Source organism: Rhinatrema bivittatum, chromosome 2 (genome assembly GCF_901001135.1).
Source record: "Rhinatrema bivittatum chromosome 2, aRhiBiv1.1, whole genome shotgun sequence".
NCBI classification, from domain to species: domain Eukaryota; kingdom Metazoa; phylum Chordata; class Amphibia; order Gymnophiona; family Rhinatrematidae; genus Rhinatrema; species Rhinatrema bivittatum.
Genome location: NC_042616.1, coordinates 538186090 through 538208423, shown reverse-complemented (window position 1 = coordinate 538208423; position 22334 = coordinate 538186090). Strand labels below are relative to the sequence as shown.

Genomic DNA, 22334 nt, shown 5'->3' with positions numbered 1-22334 from the left:
TTAGAGATTCTACTGAAAGTTCATTAATTCAAATTGATTAATATAATGATTACTTCAGTGATTTAGACAGGTAGATGCACTTCCTCAGGTTCTTGTAGCCTGGATTGGCCACTGTTGGAAACAGGATGCTGGGCTTGATGGACCCTTGGTCTGACCCAGTATGGCAATTTCTCTGTTCTTATGTTCTTATAAAATAGCACAATAGATTGACCACAGGTTTGCATGGATTTAATTCAGAGAAGCCACGAGCTATCTACCCGAAAATTAAGAGTAACTTCAGACCTTCTTAATTAAGATAGTTTGTTCTTTTACCATTCTGGTAAACAGCAGTTGAAGAAAAGGGGATATCTTCTTCCTGCTAAGACATCTGCACCTGTGTTTGTCCATGTGCAGGTCTGGAAGGCTCAACAGCTGGGTACAGGCATCTCAGGTTAGAGTCTTTTCTCTAACACTGAAGATCAGGGAAGGATGCAGGCAGGCAGGCTCATTGATTTGGTCCCAAGGTATTGTCTATTCGTTTTCGTGGGAATTCTTTCTGATGGCAGGCTTATTGGCTTCTTTGTTTAACTCACTTTTATGGAAGTAAATGTGCATAGTACATGCAAAGTCAGTGCAAATGGATAAGGGCCAAACACAACTGTGAGTAGTTCATTTTTGCATAGAGAACTCTGAGGTCTCAAAATTACATTAGGGATAAGAGTCCTCCAATCGGTATCCAAGTTCTTTGTTCCCTGTACGTACCGGATCAGTCCAGACTCCTGGGTTTTGCCTCCACACCAGCAGGTGGAGACAGAGCAAGATTTGACAGGCTCTGCCATATATACCCATAGCAATATTTATTTATTAGATGCCTCACTTTATCTAATCACTTTCCACTGTTTATGCCACCCCATTATATTTGTCATTTGTTTTTTTGATGACCTGTTTATTTATATTCAACAGTTATCTATAATGGTTTTATTTATAAATACTTATTTATAATTATTTTTTTCTATATTCACCTGTTATTTAATGATTAGACGACTTGTTTCAATGTAATGCCACAGCTGCGACTGTTCTGTTTCAATGTAAACCGATTTGATTTGATATTTTTTATCAAGAATGTCGGTATATAAAAATGATAAATAAATAAATAAATATACCAGGGGTGCCACCCACAGCCTGTCAGTATTTCTCTGTCTCCAGCAGCTGGTACGGGTGCAAAGCCCACAGCCTGAAAATAAAAGGCAGGGGGATTTAGGGAGGATAGTCAGTCAGGGTGTTTTTGTTCCTGTATGCTTCTTCCTTTAATTAAGTTTAATTGAAAAAAAAAAAAAGGAAAAGCATAGCTTTGGAGGAAGAACGGCCCGGGTCTCCCAGGGGGTTTGCCAAGGTCCTGAGGGGACCATCCCCCCTGGTCGAGCAGGTTGCTGGGGCAAGGGGTCGAGGACCCTGCTTTCATCCAAGCCCAGCAGGGGTGATACCGGAGAGCCCGGCTCACTCACCCCCACAGACCGATCCAAGCACTTGTCGAGGGACAGCTCCGGAGGTACAAAAAAAAAAAAGTTTTTGTTTTCGAGCGATTCTCCGGCCTTACCGTGGCAAGCGATTTTTCTTTCTCTCCCCATTCCCCCCCTCCCTTTCCGAGCGGGTCGGTTTAATTGTTTTCATGGGTTTTCTTAGCAGTTTCAGGCAGTGCCGACATGCCACGAGGCACGGCCTGCGGCTCTGGTAGCGCGCGCCTCTTGCGGGATGGGCTGTGCTCAGCCTGCATCCCCGGAGGCGAGGGACCAACAGGGGCGGTTCGGGGGGTGCTGGTTCATCGGCGGACACTCGGGGTCGCAATCGGAGAGCGCTCCTCTTTCTCTCCTAAGCCAGTCTCGTGGAGTGCGGAAAACCCCGCCATCTTGCCACCGGCCCACATAGACGCACTGATCGTGGAGGGGGCCAGGCATTCCCCGCCCCCCTTTCTCCGCAGCGCCCGGTTTCGCAGTCAGCTTCGCCGACAGCGGGAGGGGGGGGGGGAAGGGACCCGATACAGATAACACAGACACAGAGGACTCCTGCTCCTCTTTTTCGTCGGAATTTATTCTCGCAATGCACAGGGCCTTCAAGGTCCGCAAAGCCTGCAAGAGACGGACTCCCCATCAGGAGTCCCCAGGGATCCTACTCTCGGCGGGCGCGTCTCGGCCACGTTCAGAGGAGAAGGAGGGAGCTTCCAAATCCAAGTGGCCTCTACGGGCCCTTCCCCCTCCAGGGAGGGACACTGAGTCCTCTGACGACTCGGTGGAGCCCGAGGATCATGGGGTCCCCCTCTCCACCCCCGAGGGGGGCAGAGGGAGATGGCATACCTGCGCAGGGAGCAGCACGGTAAAGTCAGACATCCAAGGGGGATGACCCAAGGGTGATACGCCTCTTCCAACGGGAGGCATATCACCCTTATTCCCGCCATTTTGGGGGAGTTAGGGATCGCTACTCTGCCTGCGGAGTCTAGGCTTGGCTCAATGGATCCAGTGTTACTGGGTCTGAGTGGTCCCCCTACCACTTTCCCTTATCACTTCTCTTCGACGAATCTTCTCTTTCGGGAATGGGATACCCCGGACCTAGGCCTGAAGGTCACGAAGGCCATGGATAAACTCTGTCCCTTGCCAGAGGAGGCTCTGGAAGTGTTGTGGGTGCCGAAGGTGGATGCCGCGGTGTCAGCGGTAACAGAGGATGACTATTCCGGTCACAGGCACTACGGGATTGAAGAATCTTCAGGATCGCAAGTTGGAAATCCAGTTGAAGAAGATTTTTGAGGGGGCCCGAGCGGCGATTTGTAGTAACACTGCCCTATGGGCAGGCCTGCGTTGAATACAACAACTACTCGCCAACGAGGGCCTGTCGGAGGAAGAGGCCAGACAGGCGGACGTCTCGAGGCGGTCGTGGCCTACAGCGTGGACGCTCTGCACGATCTCCTTAGAACTTCGGCTTGCTCCATGGTGTCCGCAGTCTCAGCCAGACGTCTCTTGTGGCTAAGGAACTGGTCGGCGGATGGTGCTTCCAAGTCTCGCCTGGGTTCCTTACCCTTGCCTGCCTGCCTGGGAGTGTGAGCGGTTTGAGGACGCGGTATAACGGTACCGATGAGTGCTTGCTCTGTAAGGCGCCCGGGGTGCTGCCGTGCTCGCAGGCTGGATTATCTGGTATGCGGAGGATGTAGAAAGCAGTAGAAAGGTTCTCTTGCTGGATGCTGTTTGTTTTAAAGAGAGCAGCAGGAATTTCTTAAGGCTTTTGTATTATCAGCAAATCAGCTCACAGGCTCCTAAAGAAAAAATAAAGTGCTTTGGAATCTCTGCATTTTCTCCAAAAGTCTGCTTGGCTGGTGGACCCAAGCAGTCCGTTTTTTTTCACATTTTTAGATTTCAAGAGGACTTCAAGTTTGTATCAGCTTGAGGACTGAGCTATAATCTTACTTTTTCTGACCACACTGATCACAGAGAGACCTTGAAAGACTATGATCAGAAGACATATCTAGGTCTAGATTTGATTTTTTTTTTTTTTTTTGGGGGGGGGAGTTATTTTTTGGATAATTGATTTCAAAATTTTGAGAATAGATAATGGCCTTGACAAAAGGAAGGTATTTGTTGCTTTTCCTTTGTGTTCAACTGGTGGTCAATGGCATTGCTTTACCGGGAGGGTTATAGAAAGCGTATGGCTTACTTCTTGGGAATTTTTATAAAGGGGGTAATCCTTCCCTGCCAGGACTGGGCTCATTCCACAACACATCTCAGCCTAATGATGTCTATGCCAACCTGAGTCTGATTCTGAAACCTGATCTACTGGAGGAAGAACTTCTTCTTACTGCCCAGATACCTCACCTTTCATAGGAGGACCATCAGAGTTGCCTTTCCCCCATCATTACACTGTGGAAGAAATCATGCAGAAAAATCCTTTTGTGACACAAGGTGGCCGCTATAAACCCCCAGACTGCGAGTCCAGTCATAAAACTGCAGTGATCATACCTCACAGGAACCGAGAGCAGCACCTGAAGTATCTGTTATATTACCTGCATCCCTTCCTACAGCGCCAGCAGCTCAACTATGGAGTATATATCATCCATCAGGCTGGGAACTTCACCTTTAATCGAGCCAAACTGCTGAACGTAGGCTTTAAGGAAGCGATGAAAAGATGAAGACTGGGATTGCATGTTCTTCCATGATGTGGACCTGATTCCTGAGGATGACAGGAATCATATACCTGTGACAGGTTCCCCAAGCACGCCTCCATTGCCATGGACAAGTTTGGGTACAAGTGCGTGTTTTCCTTCAGAATTCCTTTCTGATATGTACAGTGGATATATTTGTATTCCTTTTTGATCCCATAAGTTCTAATTTTGGTTTACTTGAAGCCATATACAAGTGAGCCTAAAAGTCATACAAATGTATTAAAAACAATATCCTTATCTTAAAAAAAAAAAAAAAAAAAAAAAAACACACCACAGCACCAAGTTCCAGTTCACAAGCAAACTCACAACTGTTAACATTCTAGCTGGAGCTGGCAGCCTGTGTAGACAGTCATCCACTCCGGCTCTGTAAATAATTAATTATGATGTTAACTTACTTTTGTCTTTCTCTCTCTTCTCCTAGTTCCATTACCTTTGTTCAGTGTAACTTAATTTCCTATGCACTACTTCAGTTTTATTGTTACCCTACACTCCTTGTTCAAATGTAAACCGGCATGATGTGATCCTATCATGAATGCCGGTATATAAAAATACTAAATAAAAAAAAAATATATAAAAAAAACCCTGCTCTTCGGTAAAGAATTGGATGATATGATACAATTACTGGGTGAAAATAAAGGATACCATCTGCTGGAAGACAAGTTGCGTTCCAAGGGGTCCTTTTCATCCCGGTCTAGATTTAAGAGTAACCATAAGTCTCTGTACCCTCAGCCTAATACACCCTCAACCTCCTTTCGTTCGGGAAGGGGTAGACAGCAGCTTCAGTCCTTTCAGGGAAGGCACTTTAGTAGACCTGCTTCCACCTCTTCCACCCCTGGCGGCAAGTCGGCAAAATGATGGCCTGCCGGTCCATCCCTCGGTGCCGAAGGTAGGGCGCAGGCTATCCCTCTTTTACGAGGCATGGACCACGATCACGACAGACCAGTGGGTACTCTCGGTGATAAGACATGGCTACGCGTTAGATTTTGCTCGCCATCCCAGTCCGAGGTTCTTTCCATCCCTGTGCGGGCATGCAGACAAGCGAGAAGCGGTTCATCAGACGTTGGTCCGGTTGGTAAACCTGGGGGCCATTGTCCCAGTTCCCGGCTTGGAGCAATGAAGAGGACACTACTCCATATACTTCATCGTTCCAAAGAAAGAGGACTCCTTCCGGGCCCATTCTTGACCTAAAGGAGGTCAACCGCTGTCTGTGGATACCATGCTTTCGCATGGAGACCCTGAGGTCCGTGATTGCTTCGGTGCAACCGGGAGAGTTCCTGGACTCGCTGGATCTCATGGAGGCGTACTTTCACATTGGGATCCGGAAGGATCACCAGAAATATCTCAGGTTCTTTGTGTTGGGGAAAACATTACCAATTTCAAGCATTACCGTTCGGGCTCGCAACGGCCCCAAGAACTTTCAACAAGATAATGGTGGTAGTGGCGGCACAGTTACGACGAGAGGGTCTATTAGTTCATCCGTACCTGGACGATTGGTTGATCCGAGCAAAATCTGAGGAGCTTTGTCGCTCAGCAATTCAGCAAGTCCTACAACTGTTGCACTCCCTCGGCTGGGTGGTCAATATGGCCAAGAGTCATCTCGATCCCTCTCGGTCTCTGGAATTTTTGGGAGCGTTATTCGACATGCGGCAAGGCAAGGTTTTCCTGTCCGTAGACAGCTGTCGCAAATTACGAGGGCAGGTCTCTGCCCTGCTACAGATGCAGCTACCAACGGTGTGGGACTATCTGCAGTTGATTGGTTCCATGGCATCCACACTAGAACTGGTTCTGTGGGCTTTCGCGCACATGCGTCCCTTACAATCGGCGTTGCTTTCCTGCTGGAGCCCGGTTTCCGAGCAGTTCCATCTCCCATTTCCTCTAAGGGCTATGGCTCAGTCCAGCCTGGGATGGTGGTTTCTCTCGGACAATCTTCTCAAGGGGTTATGATTGTGGCTCTGGATTGGACAGTGATCGCCACAGACGCGAGCCTCTCCGGCTGGGGAGCGGTGTGTTTGCGTCAGTCAGTGCAGGGACACTGGTCCACGACTGAGTCTCATTGGTCGATCAATCGCCTGGAGACCAGGACGGTATGCTTGGCACTGTGGACCTTCCTCCCTCTAGTTCAGGGAAAGTTGGTCAGGGTCCTGTCCGACAATGTGATGACGGTGGCTTACATCAATCGTCAGGGGGGGACCCGGAGTCGCCCGGTGGTGTTAGAAGCTCAGCTCCTACTGCAATGGGCGGAACGGCACCTTCTCAGCATCGCTGCGTCTCACATCGCAGGGGTAGACAACATTCACGTGGATTTTCTGAGCAGACATCAGCTCGACCCCGGAGAAGGGAGCTGATGGACAGAGCTTTCCAGCTTATCTGCGACAGGTGGGGACAGCCAGCCAGCCATGGATCTGATGACGACCTTTCAGAATGCCAAGGCTCCACGCTTCTTTGCCCGGCGCAGGGAGCCGGGGGGTGAAGGGGTGGATGCCTTGGCGCTGCCCTGGCTGATGTCAGTCCTCCTGTATGTCTTTCCCCCTTGGCCTCTGATAGGCAAGGTCCTTCGTCACATAGAGAATCACCCTGCAGAAGTTATCTTGGTGGCCCCCCGAGTGGCCTCGGCAACCGTGGTTTGCAGACCTCGTCAACCTAGCGGTAGACGCTCCACTACATCTCCCAGCATAACCGAATCTACTTCATCAGGGACCTGTCTGTTTCGATCAGGTAGATCGCTTTTGTCTAGCGACACCACCGCATCCGAATAACCTTTGCTGTTTAAGAGGCAAAGGTTATTCGGATGCGGTGGTGTCCACTCTTCTTCGGTCGCGTAAGACCTCGACTTCATTGTCATATATTCGCGTTTGAAAAGTGTTCGAGTCATGGTGTGCTTCTCGGATGGTTCGAGCTACTCGGGTGGCCGTTTCTGATATTTTAGCCTTTTTTCAGGACGGTTAGTCAAGGGACTGTCTTGTAGTTCGTTACGTGTACAGGTGGCTGCCCTCGGTTTGTTTACGGGGCACGGTGGAAGGGAGGTCGTTGGCATCTCATCCTGATATTGTCTGTTTCCTGAAGGGGGCAAGGCATTTACGTCCACAGCTGCTTGCTCCTTGTCCTTACTGGAACCTAAATGTGGTGCTCAAAGCCTTGTGTGCACCCCCATTTGAACCTCTGAAGGGGGCGAATCTGAAGGATATCACTTTGAAGGTCGTATTTTTGGTGGCAATCACTTCGGCTAGGTGGGTTTCTGAACTTCAGGCATTGTCTTGTAGGGAACCCTTCTTGCGCATTTCTGAGTCCGGAGTTAGTCTCCAGACGGTTCCTTCCTTTCTACCTAAAGTAGTTTCTTCCTTTCATCTGAACCAGTCGGTGGAGCTTCCAGCGTTTTCTCATATAGACAGATCGGATACTCTTTCCAGGGATTTGAGGAAGCTGGATGTGCGTAGGGCCCTCTTACGCTACCTGGAAGTCACTAATGGTTTTCGGGTTTCGGATCACCTCTTCGTTCTTTGGAAGGGTCCTAAGAAGGGTAATATGGCATCCAAGACCACCATCTCGCGGTGGTTGAAGGAAACCTTAAATTCCGCGTACCTTTTAGCTGGTTGGCCCTTGCCTTTGGGACTGAAGGTGCACTCTATTCGCTCCCAGGCGGCTTCCTGGGCGGAGTGTCAGCAGATCTCCCCGCTAGAGATCTGTAGAGCAGCGACTTGGAAATCGTTGCACACGTACGCACGTCATTATCGTCTGGATGTACAGGACTCCAGGGAGGGCAATTTCAGAGCAGGCGTGTTGAGAGCAGGCCTCTCCGTTTCCCACCCCTAGTAGTTGAGCTCTGGTACATCCCAGGAGTCTGGACTGATCTGGTACGTACAGGGAAAAGAAAATTAGGTCTTACCTTCGATAATTTTCATTCCTGTAGTACCAAGGATCAGTCCAGAGTCCCTCCCACTGCTGCATTAAGTTCCTAAATCTGCCCTTAATTTGTTGGCTCTGAGGAACTCCTTATATCTGTTTCTTACCGTTTGTCTGGATCAGGTCCTTGTTGGAGGGGAGTGACCCGAGGGTTCCCTGGTTGATCTTCATGTATTTAGTTACTTTACAGTTGGGGATCATTCTGTTTTGACATTGCGTAATACTGACAGGCTGTGGGTGGCACCCTAGTATATATATGGCAGAGCCTGTCAAATCTTGCTCTGTCTCCACCTGCTGGTGCGGAGGCAAAACCCAGGAGTCTGGACTGATCCTTGGTACTACAGGAACGAAAATTATCGAAGGTAAGACCTAATTTTCTTTTTCTTGCAAAGCTAAGGCAGGCAGACTAGTGGCAGTGCTTAGGATAGATTTTATTACCTAGGCATTCTTTCTACAGGGCCTGCATCTATCATTTTTGTCTCATAGAAGAATATCCATAATGCTTTGCAGTCATTCTTCTATTTTGTTTGGTTCAGAGAATGCAAGCTCCTTCAAGATATGCTTAGAAAATTGTGGCTTGAATTGTCCATATAATAGGCCAAGCAGAGCATTTATTGCCTGTGACTGAAAAAGCCTGAGAAAAATAGTCAGAGCATAAATACTGGCAAGTTAGATAACAGTAGTAAGACAGGCCGAGAGAAAATGTGAGAAGCTTGCCAAAGAGGCAAAAACTATTAATAAAAACTTTTTCAAATATATTTGAAGTAAAAAATATGTGAGGGAGTCGGTTGGCCCACTAGATGACTGAGGGGTAAAAGGGATGCTCAGGAAGGATAAGAAAATAACAGTAGAAAAACTGGATGAATTCATGCCTCGGTCTTTACTGAGGAAAATATTGGGGACATAGCCACACCAAAAACATTCTTTGATGGAGGTGATTGTGTTTAACTAAAGCAAATTTCTGTGATTAATCTATTACATCGTTCATTGACAAACTCAAGTGCAGCAAGTTACCAGCAATGGATGGTATTCATTCCACTCAAACATGAAATTGTAGACATGTTACTAGTAATCTGTAACCTATCATTTAAAACAGCCACTGTTCCTATAGTCCTGGGAATGTCCAATGTAAACAAAATTTTTAGAAAGATTGTGGGATAATCCGGGAAACTATAAACTCGTGAGCCTGTCATTGGTATCTGCAAAATGGTAGAAGCTATTTTTAAAAACAAAGTGACTGTCAACATAGATATGACTTAATGGGCAATTCAATATGCTTTTAGTAAAAAGAAGTCTTGTCTTACAAATTTATTATATTTTGTTAAAGGTGTAAATAAACATGGATAAAAGTAAGCCAGTTGTATTTGGATTTTCAGAAGTCATTTGACAAAGCCACGCAGGAGTCTCCTCAGTAAATTAAAAAGCCATGAAATAGGAGGCAGTGTCCTATTGTGGATTGGTAACTTGTTAAGACAGGAAACAGAGGGTAGGACTAAATGGTCAGTTTTCCAAGTGGGGAAAGTTCATTAGTGGAGTATTACAGGGATCTGTACTGGGATATGTGCTGTTTAACATATTCATAAATGATCTGGAGAATGGTACAATGAGTGAGGTGATCGACTTTGCAGATGACATGAAATTATTAAAAGTAGTTAAAACAGCAGCAGATTGTAAGCAACTACAGAAGGACCTTGCCAGACTAGGAGAATCTGAATGACAGATGAAATGTAATGATGAAAAATGCAAAGTAGTGCACACATGGAAAAATAATCCCAACTACAGGTACACAGAACTGAGTCTGTGTTTGAAGTCTCCATTCAGGAAAAGGACCTTGGAGTCCTTGTAGACAATATGTTGAAATGCTCAGTTTAGTGTGTGGTAAAAAAAACCCAAACCAAATAGAATATTGGGGATGATCTGAAAAGGATTGGCAAATAAAACGGAAAATATCATATTGCCTCTGTATTGATCCATGGTGTATCCACTTCTTGGTTATTGTGTGCAATTCTGGTTGCCCATCTTGAAAAAGGCAGAGGAGCTATAAAAGATGCAGAGAAAAGCATTAAAAATGGTGAAAGGGATAGAATGGCTCCCCTATGAAGACAGTCTTCAGAGGTTGGGGCTCTTCAGCTTGAAAAAGAGACAGTTGAATAGGGCCATGTTAGAAGTTTAACCATTTCACCCTATATATGATTTTTATTTACTCTTTCAAATAATACTAAAACAAGAGGACATTTCATGAAATCAGCAGATTTAAAATAGATCATAGAAAATACTTTTTCACTCCACAGCTGTGGAGTCTTTTGCCAAAGATGTGGTCATGATGACAAGCATAATAGGGTTTAAAAGAAGTTTGGACAAGCTCCTTGAGGAAAAGACCATAAAACATTATTAGTTATGCAGATAAGGGAAAGCCATACCTATCCCTGAGAGTAACAAGAAATAGATCTACGTTTTAGCATGTTCAGCTTGAAGGACCTTCTGATCTAGCATGGCATATTTTATCTTCTTATGATCGCCTTTGCATGATCTGAGGGAAGGGGGAATACTGGAGTGTGATCTCTGATGCTTTCCACACCAAATGGTAGCTCCTGAAAGAAAGCTTCACCTCTCATCCAGAGCACTCACAGCTTCAGTCTTCAGAGGTCCATTTTCAAATTTTTGGCTCCTCCTTGAGCCATCTTCTAAAACAGAGATGGCGAATTCCAGTCCTCGAGTGCCAACAGGCCAGTTTTCAGGATATCCACAACAAATATGTATGAGATAGATTTGCATGCAATGGAGACATTGCATGCAAGTCTTTCTTATGCATATTCGTTGTGGGTATCCTGAATACCTGGCCTGCTTGTGGTACTCGAGATCTGGAGTTTGCCATCCGTGTTCTAGAAGGTCAACCCACCTGCTGGTGCTTGTTGTCTCAATTCAGTAATCTTCAAATAAGAACTTGTAAGGCAAATAGGGGCAGTTGCTCACCTTATGAAGAATGCAGAGTGTCTGATGTCGCCAAGCTCTACCCCTACTCTGTCAGGTGACCTGCCTACTTCTGCCTCCACAAGCAAGCATTTTAGCATTGATATCAAGCTTTGAACTTTGAGGATTAGTGTTGGTACTTTGTTGTGGTTTGGTTCAGGTTCTAGGGCATGTCTTGGTCCATTTGTCAGCTATTCAGAGGTCCTGGCTTAAATGGAGAGTAGCTTGTGCCAGTATGAACCCAGGTAATCAATCACTATCAAGGTTTTCAAGACTGGATTTCCTACCTCCCTAAGATACTAGAGCTCTGACTTTAGTCCCTCTTACTGGAGCCTAACATGCTTTATTCTCATTATCTCTTTCACTGCTAACTGTGATCTTTCTCCCCCTTTAAACATAACCATTTTGTAATGTTTAGCCGGTCATGGGATCAGTCCTGTGACTGGCCTTACTCATCCCACTTATCCATTGACACTCTTAATGCCGAGTCTACACTCTCCTTGCGGCAGGTATGCACCATCTCTGGCTCCCTTTGCCATGCTGCACCGTTCCCTAGGCACCCGCTCATAACTCAGCTTGCCTCTGATGGGCCTTGTGGGGGAAACTGGCAGCATCGCTCATTGATGACATCAGTGCAGGTGGGGATTTAAACCCCAGCCGTGCTTTCAGATTCTGCCTCAGCAACAAGTCGTCCTCCTCTGCAGTGCATGTTGCGTCATTCTTGTGCCTTGTTCATGCCTTTGCCATGCATTAATTGTGCCCTGGTCTTTGTGGTGTTGATTCGTCTGCCTTGTTCATTCCTTTCTGTCTCCTTGTCTTGTCTGATCTGACCTGCCCTGCCTTGTCACTTGGTGTCCTGTTTGTCATGGCCTGATTCTCCGGTTCTGACCTCTGCTGTGGATTCTGACTTAGCCCCTGCTTGCTGCCTTCCTCGACCCTTGGATTGGACCCAGAAATGCTCTGCTTGTTGCCTACCTGGACTCTGTCTGATCGGTCCTTGAGGGACATTCCAGCAAGCCTTCTCGTAACACAGAAAACAAATAACTTCTACTCATTTTATTCATGATACAGTTATTTATCTACTTTTAACTTTAACAACAAGGAACACTGACAGTACTTGATTGCATTTTAGATAATTTATTTATATTCTCATGACTCAAATTTTATTGTATTTTATGATATTTAATAGTATTTTAATGATATTTAATGATATTTTTAATATTTTATATTTCTGTATATTGTCATTTTATATAACTGAATTCTATGTATTGTAAACCGATGTGACCATACGAATGTCGGAATACAAAAATAAATAAATAGAAAATAAGCCTTACTGGCCCCTCAGACTCAAAGGCTCAACCCATGGGGAACGGGGCTGGTACATGTGAAGTTCCCGCTCTTGTCCCAGCAAGGGCTGTCTACTGGTACGGGCCTAGTGGGTTCACCTCCTAGGCAATGTCAACCACGCCACAGCTTAAGGACCCAAAACTGTGACACCTATACTAATGCCTAATCCAAAAGGTCATTCCATTCTCTTTAAATCCTTTGGGGCAACAGGTTAACTATGCGTATGGCCAGTAACATTTAGCAAGCCTGAGGTACCCCCTCTGGGCCTTACTTTTAATTCCCTCTTTTTTTAAGACCACTCTTTAAAATCAACTCCTTTTTAACTAGTTTATTTACTTCTTCACAACCAATATTGCATTTCCTAGCGTGTAGACAGATGGATTCAGGACCAGTGAGTTTATGCTCCCCTGCCAGCAGATGGAGACGGAGTAAGCTGACGTCACAGTATATGTAGTTCTGCAGTGACCCCAGCCTGCCAATATTCTCAGTCTCCAGCAGATGGTGGACATGCATCTCCCCATGGGGATTGCTTTGAGTTTTTTGGAAGGAGAAATCTAACTTAAGAAAATAAAAGCCTCACTCTTCTGTGGTGGTACCTAAAGCTTCCTCCCCCAGTTGAGAATTCTTGAGATGATTTCTGTGGTCCCTCAGAGGTGTGCCTTGGCCTGGTAGCTGGTTTTCCCAGCGTGGACTTAGCTGCTTGAGCAGCTGAAAGGCAGCGGGTGCAGGAAGCCCAGCGCGGCGGTGGTGGCAATTGTTCTCTCTCCCCACAGCCGTAGACCATCCCTGTGCTCAGCCAAGTAAGCTGAGCTCTGGTAAGTTTAAAAAAAGGAAAAAAAAAAAAAAAGGAAGAAGATATATATAGAGACTTAGCAGGAGGTTTTACTGTAGAGGGTTTCCTTCTCCCGCCCAGCCTCAGAGCTCGGCGTGCTGTTCTGACGTTTGTCCCGCTCCATGGGAAGTTGAGGGATGTGGGCAGCCTGGCGAGTTGAGCAGCCTCTGTAGGCTAGGCTCCGCTCCGAGGCTTTTCGCTGTGCGCAGTGTGGTAGGCCACAATGGATTTTTGCACGATTTCAGAGGCTGCCCTCTACTGGCTTGTTGGTCCCCCGGTTTTTGAGCACACAGTAAAGCCTTGAATTTTGACCACCCAAGTTAAGCGCCGCCTAGTGGCAGCATGCTTCCGCCAGCGCTCAAGTGTTTTTGTGCACTCTCATTTTGGTCGCCTGGTTGAGTGCCTAGGTGTGCGTGCATATGTTTTGGACACATAAATTTTGGGTGCATAATTGAGCGCATGTATATATATATATATATGTATGTATGTATATATATAAAAAAAAGACAAAAAGCAGCTAGAAGCATGCCTCCGATCGCTACTCAGCACATTGTCGGCCATGATAGCGCCGGTGCCTCAGATGTCTAAGCGCCTTACCTTTGCACTGCCTGTTTTTTTTTGGGTGTGTCCTCCTGGAGTGCCCATGTTTTGTGCCAGTGCTGCTTGGAGGCTGAGTGCATTGTCTTGCTCTGTTTTTGGCTAAGCCTGGTTCTCCCAGCTGGATGTGGTCTGGTTGAAGATGTCTCAGGTGGGGTGCCTGATCTTCGCCCTCACCTAACTGTTCCTCAGCACGGGAAGGTGGCTCAGTAAGTAGTCCTCAGATACCTCTCTGTCTGGATGCTTCTACCTTTTTTGTAGCACAACAGTACCCTTCGAGGAGCAATGGGTCCTCTGGATGGAGATTAGGCTGGCTTGGAGGATGGTGCTGGTTCTACCTCTCTTGAGGATAGGGCCCCCTCCCCCTATTGAAGCCATATAGAACTGTGTGACGGTTCTCTCATAGAGATGAACTGCCAGCTCTGTTTTTTCGTAGACTTTGACAATGCTTGGAGTTCCTGGGGCAGATTTCTTTCTGAGCCAAGGGGAAATCCTAGTTTAGTTTCCTTGTGTAAAGCCTCTTGTTTTTTCCCCATGATAGAAGCCATTCTAGAATTGATTGAGCTTGAGTGCAGTGCCCCAGAGGCTATTTCGGAAGACCTGTACCCTCTGGATTCAGTGGTGAGAGAGCACTTCCATTTTCCGATGGTAGATGCACTTGTGTGTGCCGTCTCCAAATGGATCATTATTCCCGGGAAAGGGCTTAAAGGATGCTCATATTAGCAAGATTGAGACTATCCTTGAGCAGATGTTTGAAGCTGTGGCACTTGCATCGCTTCATGTTGTTCCTTGGAAACTTGCTCTTGTTTGCTTCTCTCCCAGGAGGTTGCTGACTCTGGCATAAATCCTAGTACTGTTATGGTACCAGGTGTTGCCTTTTTGGCTGATGTGGGATGTGCCTTGGTCTGCACCTTGTCCAGAGGCGTGACTTCGATTGTGACGGCCAGGTGCCAGTTATGGTTGAGAAATTGATTGGCCTGAACCCATGTGCTTAATTAGTGCTAATGAAGCTGCTCTAGTTTTAGTTCACAATCAAAGCTATGTGGGCTCTCTCTCAGCAGAGTCACTAAACCAGCTAACCAAACTTACTTAAATCGAATTGTTTTCCAAGTTTTTCTATATTTCAGGAAGGCTAGCTTTTATACTTTTGCCAGCAATTTAATTCTAAAAAATAGTTATGCTGCATAATTCAAACTTCTTTTCCTTTCTTTCCCTAGGGTTCTCTCTCCCCCAGGGTCCTAAACTCAACTAAAGCATTTCCATGTATCTGTAACTTTGCAAGCTTCTAATAACTAATGCAACCCAATCGTAATGCCTTTGATGAACATAAGAACATGCCATACTGGGTCAGACCAAGGGTCCATCAAGCCCAGTATCCTGTCTCCAAAAGTGGGCAATCCAGGCCATAAGAACCTGGCAAGTTCCCAAAAACTGAGTCTGTCCCATATTATTGCTGCTATTAATAGCAGTGGCTATTTTCTAAGTCAACTTAATTAATAGCAGGTAATGGACTTCTCCAAGAACTTATCCAAACCTTTTTTAAACCTAGGTACACAAACTTCACTAGCCACATCCCCTGGCAACAAATTCCAGAGTTTAATTGTGCGTTGAATGAAAAAGAACTTTCTCCGATTAGTTTTAAATGTGCTACATGCTAACTTCATGGAGTTCCCCCTAGTCCTTCTATTATCCGAAAGAGTAAATAACCGATTCATATTTACCCGTTCTAGACCTCTCATGATTTTAAACACCTCTATCATATCCCCCTTCAGCCGTCTCTTCTCCAAGCTGAAAAGTCCTAACCTCTTTAGTCTTTTCTCTCAGGGGAGCTGTTCCATCCCCTTTATCATTTTGGTACCTTCTTCATCACAAATATATCTTTTTTTGACATGCGGCGACCAGAATTGTACACAGTATTCAAGGTGCGGCCTCACCATGGAGCGATACAGAGGCATTATGACATTTTCCGTTGTATTCACCATTCCCTTTCTAATAATTCCCAACATTCTGTTTGATTTTTTGACTGCTGCAGCACACTGAACTGACGATTTTAATGTGTTATCCACTATGATGCCTAGACCTTTTTCTTGGGTGGTAGCTCCTAATATGGAACCTAACATTGTGTAACTATAGCATGGGTTATTTTTCCCTATATGCATCATCTTGCACTTATCCACATTAAATTTCATCTGCCATTTGGATGCCCAATTTTCCAGTCTCACAAAGTCTTCCTGCAATTTATCACAATCTGCTTGTGATTTAACTACTCTGAATAATTTTGTATCATCTGCAAATTTGATTACCTCACTCGTCGTATTTCTTTCCAGATCATTTATAAATATATTGAAAAATACGGGTCCCAATACAGATCCCTGAGGCACTCCACTGCCCATTCCCTTCCACTGAGAAAATTGTCCATTTAATCCTATTCTCTGTTTCCTGTCTTTTAGCCAGTTTGTAATCCATGAAAGGACATCACCACCTATCCCATGACTTTTGACTTTTCCTAGAAGGAACTTTGTCAAACGCCTTCTGAAAATCCAAATACACTACATCTATCTGTTCACCTTTATCTACATGTTTATTAACTCCTTCAAAAAAAGTGAAGCAGATTTGTGAGGCAAGACTTGCCTTGGGTAAAGCCATGCTGACTTTGTTCCATTAAACCATGTCTTTCTATATGTTCTGTGATTTTGATATTTAGAACACTTTCCACTATTTATTCTGGCACTGAAGTCAGGCCAACAGGTCTGTAGTTTCCAAGATCGCCCCTGGAGCCCTTTTTAAATATTTGGGTTACATTAGCCACCCTCCAGTCTTCAGGTACAAAGGATGATTTTAATGATAGGTTACAAATTTTTACTAATAGGTCTGAAATTTCATTTCTGAGTTCCTTCAGAACCCTGTATACCATCCGGTCCAGGTGATTTACTACTCTTCAGTTTGTTAATCAGGCCTACCACATCTTCTAGGTTCACTGTGATTTGTTTCAGTCCATCTGAATCATTACCCATGAAAACCTTCTCCGATACGGGTACCTCCCCAACATCCTCTTCAGTAAACACCAAAGCAAAGAAATCATTTAATCTTTCCACGATGGCCTTATCTTCTCTAAGTGCCCCTTTAACCCCTCGATCATCCAACGGTCCAACGGACTGCCTCACAGGTTTTCTGCTTCGGATATATTTAAAAAAGTTTTTACTGTGAGTTTTTGCCTCTACAGCCAACTTCTTTTCCAATTCTCTCTTAGCCTATTTTATTAATGTCTTACATTTAACTTGCCAACGCTTATGCGTTGTCCTATTTTCTTCTGTTGGATCCTTCTTCCAATTTTTGAATGAAGATCTTTTGGCTAAAATAGCTTCTTTCACCTTAACTTTTAACCATGCTGGTAATTGTTTTGCCTTCCTTCCACCTTTCTTAATGTGTGGAATACATCTGGACTGTGCTTCTAGGATGGTATTTTTTTAACAATGACCACGCCTCTTGCACACTTTTTACCTTTGTAGCTGCTCCTTTCAGTTTTTTCTAACTCTCTTTCTCATTTTATCAAAGTTTCCCTTTTGAAAGTTTTGCATGAGAGCCATGGATTTGCTTACTGTCCCCCTTCCAGTCATTAATTCAAATTTGATCATATTATGATCACTATTGCCAAGCGGCCCTACCACCGTTACCGCTCTCACCAAATCCTGTGCTCCAATGAGAATTAGATCTAAAATTGCTCCCTCTCTCATCGGTTCCTGAACCAATTGCTCCATAAAACTGTAATTTATTCCATCCAGGAATTTTATCTCTCTAGCATGTTCCGATGATACATGTACCCAGTCAATATTGGGGTAATTGAAATCTCCCATTACTACCACACTACCAATTTGATTAGCTTCCCTAAGAACAACTTAACTTTAGTGCCATGATTTTAGAATTGACTCTGGTTCTTTCTTCTCCTCAGAGGGTTGCTCCATGATCTTCAGCTGGGTCTGAGTTCTCCAGACCTCTGCTTCTTTCCCTTCTGCTGATCTGTTGATTACTGCAGCTTCACCCCTCTTATAGCTTCTGGCAATTGGTGTGATTCCACCTAGTCACTGTGATATAGCAGTTCTGTGCACAGCTTCTCTCCACACTAGCTGCAGGGGTAGCTGGGAATTGTAGTCCCAGTAGAGACCAACTTAGCCTTTATATGCCCAGTTTTACTCCTGGAGTTGGCTGTCTTATACTTTTATACTTTCTGTCTTGTGCAGGAACTAATCCAGTTCCTCCTATATCATCACACTTATGCACCAAGTTGAAATCGTAGAGCCTCAGAAAGCAATGCTTCTATAGACCTATGGCAGTGATCTTCTACTGGGCCTCTAGAGTTGAACTCTGTTGCTGAAAAATGATTGATTCAAGGATTGGTACAAGTTCAGCTGTCATGTAGAGTATATATTGAGAGTGACTCACAGCAGTGATGTTTCATATGTCAGAGGAGGTTGGTTCTGAAGATGAAGTCTCACCTTATCTTCTCTCAAACCCCTTTCTTCCACAGTCAAGGAGCAGTTGTTCACATGAAGACCTTTTTTTTTTTTTTTTTACTTTGTTTAGATATTGGCCAAGTTGCAGGATGAAGGAGAGCCTAGTGCACTCCTGAAGAGGGTGAGAAATTTTCAATAGGGGATTTTACAAAGGTAGACATTTGTTTACCATTGTAAAAACCTTTGAAAATTGCCCTCCATATAATTTTACATTTAATATTAATACTTCTTCATTGACTTTATTTGTTTGGCTCCTACCCATGTTCAGGGAATGATGTCCAACTGCTTCATTCTTGGTTCATTTTTGTAGTTTAGCCCTTCTGTTCCTCTTCACACAGCTCTTATATAAAATGAAAAAAAAATCAGAAACAAATATGCAGAATACTGTATACACAGAAGTAGTATTAACTTAAGAAGAAAGATATCTTGTGAAAATTCCACTTCAAAAATCCTTTCCTTATGGAAAATAATCCTTTAATAGCAATATAATGTCACAGCCATTGATTGATATGGCATTATAATTTTCATAAAAATGGTTGTTAATGTTGAGACAGTGTTATAGTAAGTCATGCCTCAGTATTTCTTGTATACTTTATGGTATTTAGTGTTGATTCCAAAGGCAAATTCTGAAGCCAAAGATATGTTAAAAAAAAATGAGAAACTCATGTCTTGTCTTATGAAAATTTATGAAGATCTAGTGTCATGAAACTCAAATTATCCAGACTTAATATCATAAGGAATGTATTAGTACCATATAATATCTCAGCAGTAACGAGAAGCAACATCCTGTCCTGCAGGTGGCCATTCACCTTGTTACTTACATTTTTCTTAGCTTGCCTGTCATGATTTCTAGTTTATATACTTCAGAATTGAACAGAGTGTGGATTGTGTTCTATTAACCTATTTCTTGAGAGCGCTATGAGAGACGATATACCTCATGCATTCACTAGCTGAAAAAGAATGGCTGTCATACTTGTCAAGATTATAACCCACTAATCTGCAATTTGTTCCTTCACTTATAAAAATGATTGTTTTTAAATCAGTGCATTTTGTTTGCAATTCCTGTTCCCATTTTTAAAGCGTTAGCTTTAATATTGCAACTATGTTCATTTTAAGTATAGTTTAGCTGCTTTGTGGTACCATTGGCTCAGTAAGGATATTCTGTCTATTTTAGCTAATTTCTAGTTTTAAAGCAATTTATATAACAGTTAAAGAGTATGCCAAGCTAGAGCAGCTGTGGTTTGCTCAGGTTTTCATCAACTTTGGTTTCTCCTGCTTCTGGTAGGATACAAGGAAGTAAATATGTAATGCTGACAGTCATGGCTGTGATTGACAGCTGCCTAAACCCATGAGTCCTTATATTGTCATATAACAGCTTTTAAAAAAAAAAATAATGGCTAGAATTATTGTGCAATTTCTAACACACAAGTCAGAGACTCAAAATAGTAATTATCTCTTTGCACATTATTAGGGTAACAAGTACCAGATCTTACAATAGGAATATTGACAGAAGTGGATTTTCATATTCCTGTCCACATTGTGGAAAGACATTTCAGAAACCCAGCCAGTTAACTCGGCATATTAGGATACATACAGGTAAGACATTGTCTTCAAAGCTAAGTTGTCCATTTTGTAGCTTGAAGCATTATGGTATGCATAGGGAAAATTCATGTTTCTCATTTTTTTTTTAGGCATACTGATTCTGATAACAGTAGTTTGCCAAAGCAAACTGGATTTTCTTTTAGATGCCATTCACCTTGCTGGCCTTTAGCCTTTTCCTGGGCTTATCAGGAAACTGCAGATATACATGTAGTACTACAGAAAGTTGGCATGTGCCAGTGGAGAAGGAATGTCTTGCGGCACAACAATCCCTGAATTATGTAGACATTAATTTAAAACGTGTTGTGTCCTATCTGATGGTTTATAGCACTTTATTTTGGCAGTGTGCACCTTTATTTCTCCCAGGACAAGCAGAATGGTAGTCCTCACAGATGGGTGACATCATCAGATGGAGCCCTGTCACGGAACACTTTTGTCAAAGTTTCTAGAACTTTGACTGGCACACTGAGCATGCCCAGCATGCCACTAACCCTGTGGCCACACGGGGTCCCCCTTCAATCTCTCTTTTTCCGCGTAGCAGTTGCCTTGCGGTTTAGGAGCTCTGAGAGAAATTTCCTCGTGGAGAAATTTGAAGTCCATCTTCGTTTTTCACCCTCACCGGGGTCCCCCCATCGCGCTTCATATCCTCAGACGCTCGGTAAGTGTTATTCCGCGTTTTGCAGTCTGTTCCCGGTGGCATACCCTTCGGTGTCTGACGGCCAACGACCACGTGCCACTTTTTTCCAACATGGCAACTGGGTTTAGGAAGTGTCCCAAGTGTCTGCAGACTGTGTCCTTAACGGACCCGCACAATGTTTGTGTTTTGTGCCTTGGGCCTTCCCACAACGTCCGTTGCTGCCTGAGTTGCGCACAAATGACCCCCAAAGGCCGGCGCGCCCGACTGGAAAAGATGGAGCATTTGTTTGCCTCAAAATGCTCTGCTTCTTCGACCTCGGTGCAGGGCATGCCAAGTTGAGGCCCATCTAATTTGGACCCCTCGCGCATGTCGCCTCGCCAGGAAGACCGTGGAGTGGGTGATTGTCCGTCATCGTACTCTGTGCCGGGGAAACATCGTCATTGGCACCGACGTGCATCCTTGTCTGGTGCCGGCACCGATACGCAGCGACCTTGACCGAGCCGCCCGTGAAGAGGGCCCAGGGAGAGGAGCCCCAATCCTCCTCTTGACCCGGGACCCTGAGGCGTTCCCCACTGATATTGGTGCCGGGTACCGAGCCTCGACGGACTCCTGTGGAGACTCCGGTAATGCCTAGCCTGCCTCCTGCCCCAGGCGCAGTGTTATCCATGCCAGCCTTTAGGGAGGAATTGGATAGACTGGTCCAGGAGGCAGTGCTGAATGCTCTCCAGGGCTTCCAATCACTTGTGCTGGCCCCCATACCAGCACCTGAACCGGCGCCCTCGATGTTTGCACCGCTCCTCAAGCACTTGGACATCCTCATCGGTGCCCTACCGAGTCAACCCTTGCCATCAGATCCGCTGGTACGAGTCAACCATCGATGCCTCAACCTATCCTGATTCAAATTCTGGGTTCCTCGGAGGAGGAAGAGGCGGCCTCTGGCCCAGCCTCTGCAAGGGACCCGCTGATGCCGGAACCCGTTCCAGGGCCATCAGATTTATCGGTGCCTTGGCGCACCTCATTAGCCTCTGTGCCCTTGATGCCAGCACCACCACCTTCGATGCTGGTGCTGCCTGCCTCGATGCCTCGCCCATCCGTGTCTGCTGCCTTCTCAGGTTTGGTGTTTTCCCTCCCTCTGGAGGGCCGGTTGATGAAGGGGAGACTCCCTATGATCCATGAGAGAATGCATCCTCTGACCACTCCTCACAAGCTTCTGACAAACTTCTCTCGGAGCCTTCACCTCCGAAAGAAAGGCGTTGTTCTCCTACGGAAGACCTCTCCTTTTCCAGTTTTGTGAAGGAGATGTCTGAAATTATCCCATTCCAACTGGTAACGGAGGAGGACGCTTGGCACAAAATGTTGGAGGTTTTACAATTTGTAGATGCTCCAAAAGCGGTAATGGCAATCCCAGTGCACGAAGTTCTTCTCGACCTCTTGTACCGCCTATGGGATCACCCAGGTATTGTTACTCTGGTCAATAGAAAGACAGATGCCACGTACCTGGTTCAACAAGCCCCGGGGTTTCAGAAGAGCCAATTGCCCCTCCATTCTGTAGTTGTGGAATCAGCCCAAACGAAGGCTAAAAGATCCCGTCTACACTCCTCTGCTCCTTCTAGGAAGCTTCTTGGAAAAGTAAAAAGTCATGGGATAGGTGGCGATGTCCTTTCGTGGATTGCAAACTGGCTAAAAGACAGGAAACAGAGAGTAGGAGTAAATGGGCAATTTTCTCAGTGGAAGGGAGTGGACAGTGGAGTGCCTCAG

At 45.1% G+C, this 22334-nt stretch overlaps 1 protein-coding gene across 1 annotated transcript in view; it reads left to right on the top strand.

Annotated features, from left to right (window-relative positions):
* ZNF236 (zinc finger protein 236) overlaps positions 1 to 22334 on the top strand; it is a 531902-nt gene that overhangs the window by 58873 nt on the left and 450695 nt on the right. Inside the window, 1 exon segment of the mRNA XM_029590848.1 lies at positions 19812 to 19936. Within this exon segment, the coding sequence (XP_029446708.1) occupies positions 19812 to 19936 (125 nt within the window).